The following is a 21,186-nucleotide window of genomic DNA, read 5'->3' as shown; positions in this document are numbered from 1 at the left end:
CAATGATTCTCATCATTGATGTTTCTATCTCTCTCCCTCTCCCTTCCTCTTTGACTTCAATAAAAATATATTTTTTTTAAAAAAAGAGTTACTCTCTTTGCAAGTTTTAAATATACAATACAGTATGATTAACTATAGCCACCATGCTGTACATTACAATGTCAGGATTTATTTATTTTATAACCAGAAGTTTGTACCTTTTGACCACTTGACACATTTCATCAACGCCCTCTTCCACCCTCCTACCCACCCTGGTATCCACCAATTTGTTGTCTGTACCTATGAACTTGGTTTTGTTGTTGTTGATTTTTTTTAAAAGAGTCTACATATGTGAGATCATAGAATATTTTTCTTTTTCTGTCTGACTTATTTCACTTAGCATAATGTGCTCAAGGTCCATTCATGTTGTCATAAATAGCAAGATTCCATTCTTTTTTATGGTTGAGTAGTATTCCATTATACATACAGGGGTTAGCAAAAGTAGGTTAGCAAAAGTTTGTTTGTATGGAAAAAATGTAATACTTATTAAATAATAATACAAGAACAAACTCTGTTTTGCATACTCACAACTGTAAACCTACTTTTGTCCCACTCTGTATGTACCACATTTTCTTTATCCATTATCCATCAGTTGATACTTCCTTAATTTTTTTGTTATTAATCCTCACCCTGAGGATATTTTTCCATTGATTTTTAGGGAGAGTGGAAGAGAGAGGGGAAGACAGAGAGAAACACTGATGTGAGAGAAATACATCGACTGGTTGCTTCCCACACGAGCTCCGACTAGGGCCCGGGCCAGAGAGGAGCCTGCAACCGAGGTATGTGCCCTTGACCGGAATTGAACCCAGAATCCTTTGGTGATATAGGCTGATGCTCTATCCACTGAGCCAAACCAGCTAGGGCCATCAATGGACACTTAAATGAGGTTGTTTCCATGGCTTGGCTGTTGTAAATAATGTTGCAATGAACATGGATGTTCAAATATCTTTTCAAATTAGTGTTTTCATCTTCCATTTTCCTCTTTTTTATTATTCAAATTTATTTTTAACCTTTGTCCCCCTTTAATAAGTATTTAATTCAAATTGATAATAAAAATTAAAAGATGCATAGTACATATTTAAGTGCTTAATGGTTGTGGAGACTGTTTATTACTTTTAGTTTCATGAAATGCAAAAAAGAAAAACATGCAAAAAATGAAAGTATATCAAATTGTAATTTTTCAAGGTTTACAACTTGAGTACTTCTGTATACATAGTTATATTGTTATTCCTTCTGTCTTGTTGCTTCTCCATCATCTAGCACTCTTTGTCCAATATGTAGCCATGAGTCACAGCACTGAAATGTGGCTAATCCGAATTGAGATATGCTGTAAGTGTAAAATGCACATTTGTTGAATAATTAGTATGAATAAAGAATAAACTTCTCATTAATAATTTTATATTGATTACATATTGAAGTGAAAATTAGATGTATTAGGTTAAATAAAATATGTTGTTAAAATCAAAGTTATTTGTTTATTCCTACTGGATATCTGTTAACAAAAAAAATTAATTTCACCTGGCTTAGGCTTATTTCTATTGGACAGTACTGTTTTAGAATGTTCTCCTATCAGCATAGATATAGCCAGCTCATTTACCACCTTTCTGAGCTCCACTCAGCATATAGGCAGGGAAAGAAAGTAGAGCTTTCTTTTAATGATGTGACCAAGAAATTGCACCCAGAACTTTGAAACACACTCCATTGGTAAGAATTTAGTCATGTGGTTACATCTAGCTGCAAGGGAGTCTGGAAAATCTAGCATTTAGCTGGACAGGCACATGCCCAGCTAAAACTTGGAGGAGGAATTTATTTTTTCATAAGGATGAAGATGAAAATGGAATTAGGAAGACAACTGGAGGTCTTTGCCACATGTTTTAATGCACAGTCATGTAGAAACAATATTTCATGTTCTTGCACTGACAGGTCATCTAGATGGAGCTCCTCAACAGCATGTGAAGTTGATATAACTGCTGACTAAACCAGTAGGTGAAGAAGTGCGTGTGTGTGTGTGTGTGTGTGTGTGTGTGTGTGTGTGTTGATAGGTTTCATACTGAAAAGACAGAAAGGGGCCAATATGTTGGAGTTGCCTGTTCTGTCCCACCCTCTCCCTCAATAAAGGAGGAAGCTGCAAGGAAAGAAAGAAGTGAAGATACAATTGGGTAAAGCAAGAAAATGGCCCAACTGGGTGTGGCTTACTGGTTGAGCACTGACCCAGGAACCAAGAGGTTACAGGTTTGATTCCCGGTCAGGGCATGTGCCCGGGTTGCAGGATCAGTCCCCAGTAGGGGCCATGCAGGAGTCAGCTGATTGATGATTCTCTGTCATCATTGATGTTTATCTCTCCCTCTCCCCTCCTCTCTGAAATCAATAAAAATATATTTTTAAAAATGCACACATGTGTTTTGTGTGAGAGAGAGAGAGAGAGAGAAAAGAAGAAAAAGAAGAAGAAGAAGAAGAAGAAGAAGAAGAAGAAGAAGAAGAAGAAGAAGAAGAAGAAGAAGAAGAAGGAGAAGGAGAAGAAGAGGAGGAAAAAGAAGAAATAGAAGAAGAAGAAGAAACAACACTGGGATATACATTCAGAATTGAGACAAAATAAATAATTTGAGTACAGTGGAGTTGAATCTTAGATTCAAGAGGCACTATGGAAAGCCAAAATCTCATAAATCAAAATTATTCCTTAAAAATCCTTTGAATTTGTACATTAAATATAGCATGGATACTAGATTCAATCTGGCCTTATTTATGTTCCCCTCCAGATGATTTGTTAGTGGGGAATAGAAACAAATGGACATTTCTCAGTAAGGCCAGCACTCCTTGTTCCCTCAGCACTGGAAGAGATCAATGTTTCTTAAGTTGAGTACTGGGGTGTGTGTGTGTGTGTGTGTGTGTGTGTGTGTGTTTCATTTGTCTTTAAACACTGACATGACAAATCTGAAATCCTCACTGTATGCAGGAGTGAGGGAACCATGCTCATTCAAGCACATAATGGAGTAGCAAGTGGCCCAAATTACCTAAGGTGTTATTTCCTCTCTTTTTTTCCCCCTGACAGTGTATAGTGTGTTTGAATATATATCAGGGAACTCACTACATCACATATAGCTTTTTATGTGTCTGGCCAGCTCTTGCTAGTATGACGTTATTACTAGGTGTCTTGGCTAGGCTGGAATTGAGGCTAAGATAGGAAGGGTCTGGGGTTAGATGATATCACCAGAAGTCCTTTGCAAGCTCTGCATAGACAAAGCTTCTAACTTTCACAGAATAATAACTGCTATGAAAAGTGCATAAACTTAAACAGGGGCCACTCACTTCTGCTGATTTGCAGAAGCACTGGAGATCCGAGGGAAATAACTCGAATCCAGTTTACAGTTGTGGTTCAGAGATTTGCAAATATCTCAAATATGAGAGAGAGGAAGGGTTCCAAGCACAAACCGCTGTGTGTGGGGATAGGGGTATAGGCAGGTGGGCAGACTCAGAAGCAGACCATAAACACTAAATGTTGATTCTAAGTGCTACAGGAAACTATTCTGATGCCCTTCCTCTTTCTTCCCTCTTCCTTTTCTCCTCATCCTTCTTCATTTTTTTACTTCTTTCTTCTCTTTCTCCTCAAAACAGCAATACTGCCCTTTGAATTCTCTAAACACAACAGGTTCATCCCCACCCCAGGGCCTTTGTATGTGCTGTCTTCCGTGTCTGGATTGTTCTTTGTATGACTCACTCCTTGTTGTTTAAGTTTTGGCTCAGATATTATCTCTTTAAAGAGGCCCCTCTGACCATCAATTTCTGTTTCCCATTACTTTTGCCTGATTTTATTTCTTCATATACCTTAACAACTCTCTGAAATGATCTTATCATCTGCTTCCTCGAGCTGGCATTCAAGCTTTATGAGATTCAAGGACTGTGTCTTATTGCCATTCTATTTCTAGCACTCTGAACAGCGTGTGGCTATACCAGGCACTAGATCCTTATTTGTTGAAAAAAAATAATGTATCATTTAAACCCCAAGAACCCAGGTGTGAGATCTCCCTCTAAGAGAGCTGGATGGAAGGAAAGAAAAATGTTTTTCTCTCTGCCAGAGAGAGAGAGAGAGAGAGAGAGAGAGAGAGAGGTGAGACCAAGGGATGGGGACAAACGGCAAGGAGCTCCAGGAGGCTGAGGGCAGGCAGAGGGCCTGGGTCCAGGGAGGGAAGAGGCCAGCAGTCACATACATGGTGAAAGCTGGATCATTGATGGTTCAGAGGTGAAAAGCAGAGGACAGAAGGCAAAAGAGCAAAGGAAAGGGGCTGCCAGCTTCAGACACTGACTCTGATTATATGAAGAATAAAGCTGAGGGGACTGTTGATCCATCAAATCTAGAAACCAGCTATTAAAGTGACCTTCCCTGGAATCAGCACTTTGTAGGGTCATTTGTGCTGTTCCCAAACCTAGCTATGCATCTGAATCCCTTGGAAAGATTAAAAAAATATATAGTTTTACTGGCCCCACCCCAACAAAGGGCTGGATTCCAGGACTATATTCTAGGTAGTTTATTTCTTTTTCTTTTGAAATGAGATGGTGAGGCACAAAGAGAAGATGGCCAAAAGTTGGTCAATTTTCTATGAGCATTTTCCCCCATTACCATCTCTCCCAGCCTTTCCCTTGGACTCCCAGTAGCAATGGGACACAGTACAGTGTCCAGTGGAATGTCCTCAAAGCAGCACAATAGCAGCGCCCCCTGCTTGGCAGTGGAGTGGCGAAGAGAGAAGAACCTGAGCTTCCTTTATTTAGGTGACCACACTTACAGACTGGTGGAGTCTGAGCTAGGGCTGACTTGGTTTTACTTCTCTGCTGCCAACATCTGCCTTCCATGTAGCTTTCCCTCATCGTCAGGTTCTGTCCTTGGGAGTCAAGCATATAAGGTCCCCCCCTTGGCCATATATCAGCCCTTGAGGTGTTTGTGGAGAAATAGCTACTATGACTTCTGACCCTTTCTTGAAGCCATTCTTTACAGGATGCTGCTTCTTGTTTCCTTGCACCTTGTACTCCAGATGTGGTCTGATCAGGAGGGAACAAAGCCAAATGATTATCTCCCTTGTCCTGGACACTGAGCTTATGTGAAGCTTGCCAGGTCTGGTGTTTGCAATTTTGACAGCTGTACTCTGGGATCGCACCAAGCTTATAGCCAGCCAAAATTCCGGTGATTTTCTGGGAGGCCTGCTGCCCTCCTCACACTACACTGGCGTAACTGGTCCTTGAACGTCACATTTGACATGATTCCCCATTCCTCCAATCCAGCATGTTTGGGTCCACCCCTGTAGCTGTCAACCATTCATGAATCTGGATTCTGTCATTGAGTCACTAATCCACATGATCTAATTTTGGATTATTCACAATTTTAATAAGCCTGCCTTAGAAGCCTTTATCAAAGAAGTTGATAAGAATGTGGAGCAGATTGGGTCTCTGGACAGAGTCTTCTGACATCCCTTAGAATCCTTTCCTAAAGATGGTATCTAGTTAAATAGTTTTGAAGTCAACTGATCTGCTATCATCTCAATGATATTTAAATACCAACTGCCACCCTCCTGGTCAGCCACCCCAGTTTAGTCATGAATACTGTTTCTATAATCTACGCAGAGTTATTTTCTTTCTTTGCTTCAAGATTAGTCAGAACTCTTTCCACTGCAAGTGACAGGAATAAAGTTAAACTAAAGCAAAAAAGAGAATTTATTGAGTCCCATATTTAGACAGTCCAGGGGTGGTTCTGCCTTCACGTATAAATGGATCTAGGGCCTCAAATGGGTTCTCTCTCTCTCTCTCTCTCTCTCTCTCTCTCTCTCTCCATTTCTACCGTCCCTTCCACCTCCTCTGTCTTGCTCCTTCCAACCTTCATCTCTAGATTTCTGTGTGTTACCCTCATTTTACTTACTAGAGATAAACTTTCTCCAAATGACAGGAAAGATAGCTGCCAATGACCTTCAGTGAAAAACCTTTCAGTTAGTTTGGTAACTAAAAGAAAATCCCTTTCGCTTTAACTCCAAAATGAAAAATCCCAGGGAAGGATTCTGATTGGTCCAGTTTGGGTCACATACCCAGGGGAATGGAGTATAGACATAGGCTGACTCTGGATCACAGTCATTTTTGTGACTTTATATTTTAAGAAGGAGAGAGGGACTGTGATTACTATCCCTGAAGGTCACATGGTCACAGTAGAGGAAGAAGTGTGGTTCTAAATAGCATATATCCTGTAGAGCTTCCTGTCCTCAGCTACATTTTCTTCGCTGACTCATCCCCAGTTCCCCAGGAGCATCCTTCCCTTTCCTTCCTCTTCCGATCCACATGTTGTTCAGCTCAGGACCCATTCATCTGGCTCCCATGATGAGGTAGCACATGGGAGAAAGAATGAACTTCTATTGTGCTGTTGTAATGTATTTCATATTCATTATCTTCTTTAATCCTTATGATATAAGATGATAATGATGATCCCTATTTTATACAGGAGATTGACTTATTTTATATATTTATTTATTTTTAACCCTCACCTGGGGATATATTTTCACTGATCTTAGAGATAAAGAGGGAGAGAGAGAGAGAGAGAGAGAGAGAGAGAGAGACATTAGTGTGAGAGAGAGACATTGATCGGTTGCCTCCAGTATATGCTCCAACCAGGCATCAAACCTGCAACCTAGGTATGTGCCCTGACTGGGAATCGAACCCACAACATTTTGGCATATGGGACTACACTTCAACCAACTGAGTTTAATATTAAGCCAGGGCTTAATATATTTTATTAATTTAGCAAACATTTATATATACTAACTATTAAAAATATTAATTTACTAGAGGACCAATGCACAAATTTCATGCAAGAGTAGGCCTTCCTTCCCCTGGCTGCCAGCACCAGCTTCCCTCTGGCACCTGAGACTCGGCTTCGCTCCGACCCTGGCTTTGTCAGCGGTTCTCAACCTGTGGATCACAAACAATGAAAATACATCCTGTATATCAGATATTTACATTACAATTCATAACAGTAGCAAAATTACAGTTATGAAGTAGCAACGAAAATAATTTTATGGTTGGGGGTCACCACAACATGAGGAACTGTATTTAAAGGGCCAGAAGGTTGAGAACCACTGGTCCAGATGGACCTCTGGAATGATGCCCAGAAGGACGTTCAGTCTAATTGGCATATTGCCCTTTTATTATTATAGATTAATGATCATAATAACAACATGACATAAGTCTATTACTGCCATTTTATAGGTGATTGGAAGCTGAGACATTGAGAGGTCACATAACTTGCCCAAGGTTACACAAAGTGAACAGAGGGGAGTTTGAAGGCAGGTCTGTTAGCTACATCCATTATAAAAAGACAGCCCTTGCAATTTTAAATATGCATGATCTTTAATTGGGAATGTGAGATGTTTCATCTCTGTCAGGGAATTCTGGGAGCATCCACTGTCGAAGATTATCCAGGGGAACAGTATAATCCAACCCCACTATACACACTTGCTCACCCTTGGACTTTTAGCTCTGTCTTCCTACCTGCCAGTGCATCACCAGCATCTTTTTCTGCCCAACCCTGGAGGAGTGGGCCAAATTGTTGTGCCAATTTCTAAGTGAAGCACGTGAGTTGCAGCTCCCCAGAGCCTTGCAAGTTGTGCAGAATAGGCAGTGGACCACAGCATCATGTTACAATTTAAGGCAGAAGCTGAGTTCCTTGTAGGTGATGTGTGGGCATAAAGGCTGGTACATCTCAGTCACACATAGCAGGTGGATGGCAGGGACTGGCTGTGTGATGGAGCTGGGATGTGCTTCAGGACCTCCTGGTTGAAATTGGGGCTGGGGGTCTGAAACCCAGAGGCAGAGTGGTCAGGGTGATAACACTGGACAAGGTCCAATAAGGGTAATGGGCATAGACAATGAATTGGGTAACAGTCGGTCAGAGTTTATATTGGATGGTTGACACAGCAACATTTGAAGGACCCAGAAAGCTCTTTGGGACTTAGGTGGAACTGAAGTATTCACATGGCAAGTGTACCCAAAGGTGGGGAAAATAACTTTGGTTGGAGATTTGGGGCTAGCCTCTAGTGTAAATTATCAGTTCTCATATAAACAAGCCAGAAAGGCCTTTGCCACTGAGCTGGTTTTAAGCGTAGGGCTGTAATTCAATAATCATGTAACTTTCAGTCTGATATTCTTAAAACATAAATCTGAATATGACATTCCCCAAACTCAAACCCATCAGGGCCTCCTCATTGCCTCCAGGGTGGTATCCACACTTCTTAGCAAGGCTCTGAAGGCTTTAACTATCTACCCCCTGGGTTCCTTCCTCCCCTAGCCTCATAGCACACCCTCCATCCCAGCTGGCAACTTACGAAATACAGAATTAGTTGTCATTTTCAAGGCCAAGACTGGCCTACCATGCCTTTCTCTCTACCTGTGATGCTGTTGCTCATCTTGTCCACTGGACAGACTCTTCTTTCTCCTTCACCTTGTAGCTCAAATGCCAGCTCTTCCTTGAAGACTCCTCTAACTCCCCCAGTAGACTCACCTATTCTTTCCTCTAGGATCCCAGACCACTTTGTTCATACCTCCATAGTACCTATCATATGTTATTAAAAACATCTGCTGATGTGTCTTTTTCTGCCATCTATTAGACTGTGTGCATCTAGAGGGCAGAGGCAATGCCTTTTCCCTCTTTGCCTCTAGGGACACAGCATTGGGCTGGCACAGACAAATGCTCAGTACACAAAAAGATAAAGGAAGATAACATATTACATATGGTAACCCATAAAATCCATGAGAACTTTGGAGGAGGAACCAGAGTAGGAGTAGCAAACTATACACTAAAGACAAATGAACTCTGTCATTCATCCATTCAACAAGTATTTATTGAGGATTTTCTTTATGTTAAGAGGTGTGCTAAATGCTAAAGATACAGTGCAGTTCAAGACAGGCTTGGTTTCTGTTCTCGTGGGGTTTACAAATTTTTAAGGGAGGCTATCATTTAACAATTCACAAATAATTAAAATTGGGTGAGAGGTATTCAAGAAAAGGGAAGGGGTATTGACTAGGTATATTGTTTGGATGTGAAAGGCTGAGAGGATCTCAGATAGCGCTCTGTCTTGGGTGTGGTGAGCTGCAAGAAGACTCAGTTTATTATGACTTACTCAAATTCCCCCATAACCTGGCCCTGCAAAAGTCATCCCCAGCACAGTTATCTCCATTGCAATCCTCTCAGTGGTCTTTCATTAGCACCCACTAGAGTTTTTCTTTGAAGATTCAATCATTGTCCCTGAGAACCAACTTTTTAAAAATTATTGTTAGTTAATCAGCCTACTGGCCATCATGATCTTCATCATCATAATCATCATGTTCATCATCTTCTTCATCCCCAACATCACCATCACCACCGCCTACACCATCATCATCCTTTACAATTCTTAAATGCTTTATATGTTCCAGGCACTGTGATAAATGTTTATTTAATCCTTTCCACATTCCTATGAGAAAGGCAATATTATTAACTCTTTTTAAAAATGAGGAAATGTGGAGGTTAAGTAACTTGCCAGGGGTCACGTAATTAATAAGTGGTAGCTCTAAGATTCTAATCCAAAATCTTTGTTCTTAACCAGTTTCCTGTATGTGATCACAGGATGGCTCTTTTTTTATGGACTTTTTTTTTCTTTTCTTTTTTAAATCCTTTGTAAGCATTTTTCCTGAATTTCTTGGGTCTCTTAATGGCCTCTCTTGGGAGGCACTTGGAAGAAGTCATTAGAGAGAAAATTCTATTATTTATTGCCATATTTAATCATTACTGGAACTCAGAATACACTGCATATTTGTTCCTTTCAGGAGAGTCATATAATGGGGTCCTCTGAGAGATAGGGGTCTCCTGTTTTCCTTCAAATTATATACTGTGTAATACCATCATCACCTGTGATAATTATGGATTGAAACACCACACTGAGCTCAGCCTCTTGTGGGTTGTATTCTATAAGGTAGAGTCAAACCTTAGTTTTCTAGCACCTACAGGAATGCAGCATTCTGGGAAGCTGAGTTTATGATTAGCCATTTAAGGGTGCTGCACAGATATACAGTAAGATAAACATTTATCATTCAGAAACATTTAATAAAAATGTAATTTACATACAGAAAAGTTCACTAATCATGCCACTTAATGAATTATGACATTGAATACACCCAGATCAAGAAAATAGAACAAGCCTAGCACTCCAGAAGCATCCCTATGCCCCCTTCAAATCAGTACTCACTCTCCTTTCCCACATGTGTAACTGCTGTGCAGACCTCTACATCATAGATTACTTTGCCTGTTTTTGAACTGTATATAAATACTAGAGGCCTGGTGCACAAATTCATGCACCAGTGGGGTCCCTCGGCCTGGCCTGTGGGATTGGGCCAAAACCGGCTCTCCGACATCCTCCGAGGGGTCCCGGATTGTGAGAGGATGCAGGCCAGGCTGAGGGACCCCACTGGTGCACAATCGGGGCCAGAGAGGGATGCAGGAGGTTGACCAGCCAGGGAGAAACTGCACATGTCCAGGATATGTCCGGCCCATCTCACTCAGTCCTGAATGGCCAGACCCCAGCATCAAGCTAACCTATGGATCAGAGCGTCTGCCCTCTGGTGGTCAGTGCACGTCATAGAGAGCAGTTGAGTGGCCTTAGCATATCATTAGCATATTATGCTTTGATTGGTTGAATGGATGACCAGACGACCAGACACTTAGCATATTAGGCTTTTATTATATAGGATATGTAAGTGTAATCATATTTTTTATATTCTTTTGTGTTTGTCTTCTTTCACTTAAGATTATGTTTGTGAGATTTATCCATGCTGTATGTACAACAATTTGTTCATTTTCATTACTATAAGGCATTCAGTAATGGTTATTCAGTTGTCCTATACCATGTATTGAACATATTTTCTTTCTCCCACTGCTCTGAGGTACATCCTTTATCATAAATCAAGTTTATTTGTGAAACCTTTTCTGGACTCCAAACTATTCATCTGGCCTATTGTTTCCCTTGCTTTAGTACACTGGCTTAATCTCTATAAATGTATATCGATATCTGGCAGTATAAACCCTCCAACTTTTTACTTCTTTCTCAATCTCCTTAGATATTCTTGGATCTTTGCACTTGCATATAAGTTTTAGAATTGGCTTCTCAATATCATAAAAACATGCTGGGATTTTAATTAGATTGTACTAAGTCTATAAATCAATTTGAGGAGATCTGACATCTTCATAACACTGACTCTACCAATCCATGAATGCAATTCAGTAGGTTTAATTACACATCAGCTCTGTGTCAATTACGGTGCTGAGTTCAGATGTGGTTCTCATCTTTGAAGGATTTACAAAATAGGTTAAAAACACACACACACAAAATATGATTAATGGGATAATCTCGCCATTGATGATAATAATAAGAGCTAATATTTATTAAGTGCCTATTATTTGCCAAGCATGATTTTAAGGAATTTTAGGAACCATGCCAAACATGATATTAATTCATTTATGCTTCACACTGATACTTTGAAGTAAGTTCCGTTATTATTCCCATTGTATAGGTATTTTTAATCTTACCAGGGTCCAGGAAAAAAGAGCACCCAGGTTGTGATGAGGAAATCAGAGGATACATCACACAAAAGGTGAAAATTTAGCTGATTTTTGAAGAAGTTTGTTAGGAATGGAGGAAGTGGAACATTCCAGGCATATGAGGAGCTTATGGAGAAAAAATACTGCAGGGTGAAGTGATAAGACTTTCCAGGAACCTGCCAGTGAGTGAGTCCCATGACTGGAATGCAGTGTTGGGAGGAGGAGGGATGGGAATGTGGTTGGTGAAGCTGGAGTGATAGAGGCCAAGGGCTGCTAGTCTATGGAGTGTGAACTTCATGCAGAAGCCAGTGGCTGTGAAGCAAGGGTTGACTATCTGTCTCAGGTTGGCTTCCCCAGAAGCGTACTGTATTCATTTCCTAGGGATGCCACACATGATACCACAAACCAGAGGCTTAAAATAACAGAAATGTGTTCCCTCACATTTCCGGAGGCTAAAGCGCTGAAACCAAGGTGTCAGCAGAGTTGGTCCCTTCTTGAGGCTCAGAGGGAGCATTTCTTCCTTGGTTCTCCTGGCTTCTGGAGACAATCCTTGCTGTTCCTTGGCTTGTAGATGCATCACTCCAGTCTCTGCTTCTGTCGTCACCTGGCATTCTTCCGTGTGTCTCTAGGTCTCTTCTAAGGACACCAGGCATATTGGATTTAGAGCTAATCCAGTATGATCTCTAAACTAATTACACCTGCAAAGTTGCTATTTCCAAATAAGGTCACATTTCCAGGCATGGGGGTGGGGGAAGGTCAGGGGCGGGGAATGGCAACATATATTTTTAGAGAATACAATTTAATCCATAACACAAACCCTCAGGTGAGGATTTGGGTGTAGGCGACTTATTAAGGAAGTGCTCCCAGGGAAAAACTAATAAGGGAGTGGGGAAGCAAGATGGAGGCGGGAAGAGTCCCTGTTGGGCTGTGACCCCAGGGGAGGTCCTTAAGGAGAGTTTCAGTCTGATCCTGGAGGGCCATTTTGAAGTGGCAGGTGCCCCTCAGAGTTGTCTCTTCTGATGCAGGACGCGGGACTTTCATATTAGGCAGAGCAGGCTCCAGTGACCTGAGGGTCACAGGTGTTGGCCACTAGAAGCAAAGACACATCAGTGTCAAGGGCACTTTAAAATGGTAAAAAGGAATTTGAGGGGATCTAGGCAGTGCACCTTCATTGTCTGCTCCCCTTCCTCCAGAATTGTGACCTTAAAGACCACCCCACTCCACTTCAGATAGCCTCAGACTGCTTTGGGGGATTCCATCTGTTCCTCAGAGATCTCAGCTCTTTCTCCTGACATCATAACCATCATCCAGTGGCTGCTTGCCACTGCTGAGCACCACAATGTTCTTACTGTACTTTATAGTGCTTCTCCCCCCTCCCCCGCCTTGCTTTCTTTCTTACTTTCTACCTGACCTTTTATAGACATCAGTAGCCAATAAGAATGCCCTTTTACTTTTTGCAGGATGAACTGACCAATCACAGCATGAGATTTGCAATCTTTGTGTCTCAAAGTTCTCCGAGAGTCACTGTGTTGGTTGCTCATGGATCACTGAACATTATCCAAGATGGTCGTTTTAGTTTTGGGAGTTTTAGGGTGCTTCATTTTCAGGACTGAAACTAGTTTGAGGAATACTAGATGCCCCTCCCCAACAGGAGGTTGCTTATCAGAATTGCACAAATATTATATTTTAAATGAATTGATCATACATTTTTTTATGTCATCAACACTTGTGGGATACCCATACTATGAATATACTCATTGTGTGCAACTCTAGGTAGTCTTACTACCTTGGGGCTGTTGTTGACCTCTCTGTGTCTTTGGTTCCTAGTTGTAAAGTTGGAAGACTGGAATGGATGATTCTTGGGGTAGCTTAAGGCTCTAATAGTCTATAATTCCATGTTTAAAGACCAGAATTTTAGCACTTTGATCAGGCAGTAAAGTAATTTAAGCCTTGATTTATATAAATTTCAAGAAACTTGAATTGAGTGTCTATTAGATGCCAGGCTCTGTGCTAAATGCTGGGGATACAAAGATAATTAAAATCCAGTCCCTCTCCAGCATTAACGAACAGTACAGTGGAGAAGGCAGGTAAAAAGGGAATTTCAATTCAGTACAAAAATTATAGTAAAAGATTTTCATCTCTGGAGATTGGGTATACAAAGGGAGGGTTGACTATCATTGCTGAGAAGACACTTGAACAGGATTTTTATGAAAACATAGTTCTCTAGGTAAATGTGAAGAGCAAGAGTATAATGTAAATTCATAACCCCAGTTGCTATCACAAAACTCCATAATATAAGTTTATTTCCAGTTTATGCAAAATACAATATGGTTGTCTCTGGTCAGTGAGTGATTCTTTGTGGTTATTCAGAATCCCAGGTTCTTTCTATGTTGTGGCTCCTTCTCCAGGGACACCAGTCCTCTGCCATATCCCTTGCATTTGGCAGGCAGAGGCAGGAGAGAAGAGTGGAGGATCAAATGGAAAATGTATATGGGTCAGGTTGGAGGTAGCATGCATCATGCCTGTCCATGATTTCCACCTAATTGCAAGGGAGGCTGACTATGTGGTCTAGCCGAGTGCCCACAAGAGAAAGGAAATGTGTTTTGGAGAACACAAGACAGTCTTTGTCAATATGTGCTGTGAGCAGCTAGATTTCCCTTGGATCAGTATAATGGAAGTGTACCATTAGATAACTGTCAAGATTAGAGTTGCTCACCAGGGACTATCTTTATCAAATCATGGTTACTGGGAGAGAGCTCACCACAGTCTTGGTTGGTTCAATAATTCCTAAGTGAGAGAGCAATTCAGGCATTTAGCAAGTTTTGAAATGTAAGAGGGAACTGGGTGGAGAGAATGAGAGTTCACTACTTAACTGGACAAGCCTTTCCCACTGTCCACTGCCCCTCTAATTCACAGGTCTGGAATGCTGATGGAGAACTCACATCTATCCATTTCACAAATAGAAGGCAGTGGATTCCTGTGCTTATAATCTGCTTTCTTCTCTCTCCACAGTGACACTTTCAGCTGCTACTCCCTCCTACTTCAGAGGGTTTACACTAATTGCCCTCAAAGAACACAGAGAGGGTGATAAGGAAGAAGACCATGCTGGCACCTTCCAGGTAAGATCCTTTCTGGGCTTATCCATAGTCTTGGTAGGTAGAAGCCAAGTGATAGGTGGACAAACTGAGAGGCCTGAGTAAAATGAGGGGTGTAGGTGTGGCTCTCGTGCAATTCCCTTAACCATTGGCTAGGTGGGCCAGGTCTCCTTGAAAGACCCATCATGGAGTAGGCAGCAAATGCCTCAAATCTACCTTAAGGGGTTGGCCACTAGGCAGGGCTTTTCTCTGGGCTCGCAGTACCTCTGGGCAACAGACAGTCAGCCCGGTGAGAGCGCTTGGAACCCGGGCAGGCCCGGCTGTTTTTCCTGCACAGCGGTTTCATGAGTGACTGGCAATTCTCAAGTGTAAACGGAACAAGAGCTTAGGATGGCCAGACTGGACGGAGTTCAAAGCACAGGAGAAGGACTATTAAGGGAATGACGGGATTGATTTATGGGGGAAGATTAAAAGAATTAAACATGCTTTGCTTGGCTAAATGAACAGGAGTGAGTTTAAGAGGTGGAAATGGTCTTTAAATGTCAGTCCTCACAGAGCAAGCTCCTCCCGGAGAGGCTTCATCTGACTTTGTACAAAAGGGCACAGCGCGATGAAAGTGGGTCAGGAGAAGAAAGGGGATCGCAAAGGCGCGGGCCCTGACAGTGAGTCATATTTCACCGCGGAATATTCTGCTAACGGAAGTGGCAGGAACATCATTCCTTTTCAGAGGCTTCATAAAAGGCCGGCAAGTTGTCAGAACATGTCCCAGAAGGACTGGGCGATCCTAGGAGGGGGCCTGGCCAAATTTGTGGTAACCATTACACCTCTCAAGTTTCCATTGTTCTGGAATCCATTTCTAACTGGCATTTGCAAACTCAGAAGATTCCTTAGACCCATAGCTGGCCGCTGGGGATGCTGGTACAATATGTGGGCTTCACAGAAGACCCTGCCCCAAAATATTTTCCCCATTCAGAGATATGTGTCAATCCCTTGTGGCCAGGTTGTAATTTTGAATCCTGTGATTCAAAAAAAATTTCCATTTTCTAGGATTTGGGGTTTCTGACCTAGTAGATCTGTTAAGTCCATGTTCATTATAATGTCCTTCTGTATAACTAGATGGCAGGAACTTTCTTGGCATGTATCTGAAGGAGTTACTCCACAATAATACTAACAACAGTATTAACAAATGTATATAAGGTATATATGTATTTGGGTACTTACCATAAGCCAGGCACTAGGTTAAGTGCTTTATTTTATCTTGGTTTATCTTAATTTAATTAGCTTGCCTTATCTTAGTTTTATTCCTATTTTATAGATCAGGAAATTGAAACTAGAGAGATTAAATCATTAGCCTCAACGGCTAGTAAATAGTAAGACCAGATTCCTCTATTAGGTGTCTGATTCCAGAAACTAAATAATTTCCTTAGATTATTTTTAAAATATTTTTTTATTGATTTCAGAGAGGAAGGGAAAGGGAGAGAGAGATAGAAATACCAATGATGAGAGAGAATCATTGATCAGCTGCCTCCTGCACGCCCCACACTGGGGATGAAGCCTGCAACCTGGGCATGTGCCCTGACTGGAATTGAACTGTGACCTCCTGGTTCATAGGTTGATGCTCAACCATGCTGGCCAGGCATAGAATATTGCATAAATTCCTGGCACAGGTGTGCTGGGACAGTGTCAGTTAAGTTTTCCATTACAAGAAAAGGAAGGTTTGGGCATGCATTCAGCCCATAATGCATTCAAATATATTCCCTTGTTCTTGTTGTGCTAATTTACCTGGAGGTGGATGGTTTATCAGATTCAGGCAGCTGAGAGATCTGGGTGCCTGAGTGTTGGGAGTGGTAAAGTTCTAAGAAAAGAAAAGGTGGGGGGTGGGATGGAGGCATGTGATCTTAATCTTCATGCAAACAAATTGTATCTGCTTTAAAATAGTGCTTAGAGTTATATACCCAAAAGGGTTGGAAGCAGGACTCAAACAGGTATTTGTACACCCATGTTCATTGCAGCATTATTCACAATAGCCAAATGTCTATTGATGGATGAATGGATAAACAAAATGTGGTATATACATTCATTCGTATATATATATCATTCATTCCTAAAAAAGAAAGAAAAAACCTGACATATGCTTTAACATGGATGAACCCTGAAGACATTTGGTAAGCCACAAAAAGACAAAAAATGTATGATTTCACTTATATAAGGTACCTAGAATAGTCAAATTCATAGAGACAAGAAAGTAGAATGGTAGTTGCCAGGATATGTGGAAGAGGGGGAATCAGGGATTTATTGATGAACAGGTATGGATTTTCAGTTTGAGAAGATAAAAAAAAGTTCTGGAGATAAATGGTGGTATGGTTCACAACAATATGACTGTACTTAATGCCACTGAACTGTACACTTAAAATGGTAAGTTTAATGTTATGTGTATTCTACCATAATTTAAAAAATGATGCCTGAGCCTGGCTGGCATTGCTCAGTGGTTGAGTGTCAATCCATGAACCACGAGGTTCCCAGTGTGATTCCAGATGGGGGCACATGCCTGGTTGTGGGCTCAATTCCCAGTAGGGAACATGCAGGAGGCAACCGATCAATGTGTCTCTCTCATCGATGTTTCTGTCTCTCTTTCCCACTTCCTACCCCTCTCTCTAAAGTTAATAAAAACATATTTTTTTAAAAATGATCCCTGAGTTAGGCCAGATGGATACATGATGTAGAGTTAGGCCTGTGGGGACATGGCTTCTCTTTCTTTAAGGCTGTTCTGTTTTAATTCAATAGATTGATATTTCTCTCCAATTTCACTGTTGTTTCTGCTCAGTTAAATCTTGGTCCTTGAAACTGACTGGTGAATACAGGACCCTGCTCACAGCGGGCAGTGAGTAGATGTTTGGTGACTAAATGAACAGATTATTTTTCCAATCGGTGTCCGTAATTCAGTCCTACTTGGAATTTTTTCAGAACTCATATCTCTTTGTGCATTACCTCCTTTTTCCTTCTCTTGGAACTTTTAACATCCTTTCTTATTACATTTCAATGGTTCTCAGAGTGTGGTCTCTGGGCCAGCAACAGCAGCAGCATCTGAGAACTTGTTAGAAATACAGAATCTCAAACCCCAACCAGACCTACTGAATCAGGAGCTCTGAGGGTAGGGCCCCCTCAGGCTGTGTTTTAACCAGCCCTCAGGGGGAAACCAATGCACTAGAATTTGAGAACCAGTGTTGAAAAGAGACGCGAATCCAGCCCATCCAACATGAACTCCTCTATCGTCACATCAACACATCTGTCTGCTCCTATCCATCCTCTCACTGCTTCCACCAGCCCTAAAGAGATCAAAGTGGGGAACAACTATGAAAAATGTCCAGCGTACAATAATAATGCTCGTGTGCCAGATGTGGGTCTAAGTGTTTTACATTTATTAATTGATTTCATTCTCAGAGCCACACTGTGAGATAAGCATCATTGTCCTGCTTTTCACAAATGCGGGAACTGGGGCCCAGAGGAATTAAGACCAATTCAGCTCAAAGTGACAAGGCTGGGATTCAAACCTACTCATTCCAGGTCCCTGTTTCCAACCACAGGGTACACAGCCTCTCAATGTGCACTTGTTGGGTGAAAACACAAGGGTATGCTATGACTTTTATGGAGGTAGTTTCTGTGCCAAGGGCTTTATATACATTTTCCTACTTAATTCTTGCAGCAATGTGAGGTAGCATTGTTATGCCCATTTTCCAGATGATGAAACTGAGTTTCTAAGGGGAGAAGGGAGCAAATACTGTGCCAGTGATTGTCTCTCACGTCACCACCCCACTCCTGCCCTACCTTGTGTATTAAACGCACACTCCACTTGGGTTCCCATCATCTCAGACGTTAGAGGGTGAGGCATCACAGCTCATGCCTCCGTCCTACCACCCCTGCTTCAGACATGCTGGTCTCTGTGGTTGGCCCTCCCACTCTAGCATAGAAGTATTTTCTCTCTATGCCAGAGCTGTCATCTGAAGTCACTCATTTATTCATCAGCATTGATTGTCTCCTACATCCCAGGCACTGAGGTTGGCACTGGGGATATGAAGCTGAGAAAAACAGGTGTAGTTGCCCTCATGGAGCATACAGTGTCCTCGTCACTGGACCTGAAATGACCACTGTGACCAACAGGTATGGTAGAAAGACAGCAACTCATCAGCTGGGACATGAGTAGATAATCAGACATGACAAATGCCATTGTAGTTTTAAAAATACATACATTAAAAAATATTTAGATACCCTTCTTTGTTAACATCCTCACTCTAAATCTGACAGCTTTGAAGACTTAACATCAACAACAAAATTCTAATACTCTTTAAATTTAGTTAAAGTTTACATTCTTAATTCTAAAAGTGACTCTGAGAATGGGTGATTTTGCTTCTAAAGGAGTAAGCCCTTACACAGAGAATCCAGACTCACCCAGTACAGAGACAACACAAGTGAACGATAATGCCCCTTTACACTCAGTGGGGGACTGGAGCTGCTGGGCACAAAAAGGCAAGGGTTACAACTCTCACCACTGGGCAGAGGGCCCACGAGAAGAGGTGGGGCTGCCTTCTCTGCTTAGAGCACAGGGTACAGCGTGCCAGTGTTGGCACCGGCTGGGAGATCTGTCTCTGGCTGCCAGACGGGAGAGACATAGGAATCTCTCTTTGATGAGCTGGTTGGGTATACTCATGGTTAATTGAAAGTGACAAGGAATGCAGGGCTGGGCTGCCTGTACAAAAGTAACCCACCCATCCTTTAGTATTCTATTGCTGAAAGGGATCTGCTCCCTGGAGTGCTCACAGCCCAGCCGACTGCCTGGCTCACTGTCCTGTGTCCTTCAGGTCTCTGCTCAGATGTCCCTTTCCCAGGGAGGCCATCCTGCACACCCAATTTGAAACATCATCCCTCCTCCATTCCACCCCTGAGCTATATTCCCTATGTTTCTTCCCCACTTAATTTTTTTCCATTGCCTTTATTGTCACCTGACATGCTATCTATTCTATGGGTTGACTTGAGTATTTCCTGCCCCCTTCCCCTACACTATAAGCTCCATGAAGCAGGGATTTTTATCTGTCCTGTTTGCTGCTGGAACTGTGCCTTGCACAGAACAGACACTCAAATATTTATGGACAGAATTTTAAGCTGCTATTATGTAGTACTATTGCTTTATTTAGTTTTAATTGAAGGCCTATATGCATCAGCTAGTTTAGGTTGCAGTCTGCCAATCAAAGGAAGAAAGACTCATTATAAAGGGCTGTTAGCCTGAGAAGATCCCTTATCAATACATACAAACAAGTATTTTTAATAGCTAATTATTTCACATTTTTAATCACCTGTTTCTGAACTATTTTCATTATCTCTTCATTAACAATAAGTAGTTATTAGCATTTAATGGATTCTGAGCCATGTGATAAGCTAAAAGAGTTTTTGACACACTTTTCAAAAACTAAAATGCTATTATTGCAAGCCTATTCTTAAGAATTCTTAGTTTATAAGAAAACTGTTCTTGTTACAGTCACCTAAGCTTAATCATGCACCTTATAAGATATTAGTATTTTTTTTATCTGTCTTTCACTATTGTAGATAGTGGAGTAAAAACAGTTCTTATATAAAACCTTTTTTCTTTTGTTGGTATCATTTGCTAGAATACATTCCCAGAAGTGTAATTAAAAATGAAAAGGATCTGGACATTTTTATGTTGTTGATGTGTATTGTAAAGGTGATTTCTACACCCTACCCCTCCAAAAAAATTTTTACTCAGCACTCTTTTCAACAACTTGAATAGGAGCCTTCCATTATGGTAGCCACTCCCACTGATGTGAAGGGGAACATATATTTTCATATCAGGACTGGGCACCACAGGATTTGGACAGGTGAACTTGATGGACCAAATCTAGCAAGATGAAAGCCAATGGGGGAGCCAAGAAAGTCACCTACCTAGATCCAAATTTCAGATCGGGTGATCAGGATGGCCTCTCTGGGAGGTGATAAATGGTGCATGAAGAGAGATTAGAATTTGTGGCCAAATATTAAACTAACAATTCCAGGATTTTAAGTTGCCTGTAAGTAAGTTTAGAATGCATCATCTATGAGACAGGACCCCTCTCCCCACATCTTCCCTATACCAGAATCTGACCGGAATCTGACCGGAATCTGACTGGATTCAAACCTGGGACCCTTCAGTCCGCAGGCCAACGCTCTATCCACTGAGCCAAACCAGTCAGGGCTCTTTAGAAGGAAGATAAAACAACCTCAAAAAGAATTATGTATATAACAGGATTCATTTCCAGAGCATTCACAGATGCCATTTATGTTGCAAGTCTTCCTTCCTGAATTGTTTTCAATTTTCAACTGAGGGATTATTTTAAAGCAAATAGATGAACCTGGTGAAAGGGAGAAAGAGAGTGAGGAGGGAGTGTGGGAAAGAGAGGCTTTGTA

The 21,186-nt window shown here is 41.4% G+C and overlaps 1 protein-coding gene across 2 annotated transcripts in view; it reads left to right on the top strand.

Moving 5' to 3' along the window:
• SPON1 (spondin 1) overlaps positions 1 to 21,186 on the top strand; it is a 247,809-nt gene that overhangs the window by 6,074 nt on the left and 220,549 nt on the right. For both annotated transcript variants that reach the window (XM_070428271.1, XM_070428270.1), the window contains exon 2: positions 14,651 to 14,757. In XM_070428271.1, coding sequence (XP_070284372.1) covers positions 14,651 to 14,757 — 107 coding nt within the window. The remainder of the gene's footprint in view (positions 1 to 14,650; positions 14,758 to 21,186) is intronic.

The sequence above is a fragment of the Myotis yumanensis genome, unplaced genomic scaffold (genome assembly GCF_028538775.1).
Source record: "Myotis yumanensis isolate MYYU_CA2020_CCGP unplaced genomic scaffold, mMyoYum1.0.hap1 SCAF_10, whole genome shotgun sequence".
Classification (NCBI taxonomy): domain Eukaryota; kingdom Metazoa; phylum Chordata; class Mammalia; order Chiroptera; family Vespertilionidae; genus Myotis; species Myotis yumanensis.
Note: the sequence above shows the minus strand (reverse complement) of the source record. Positions and strands in the feature narration are given on the sequence as shown.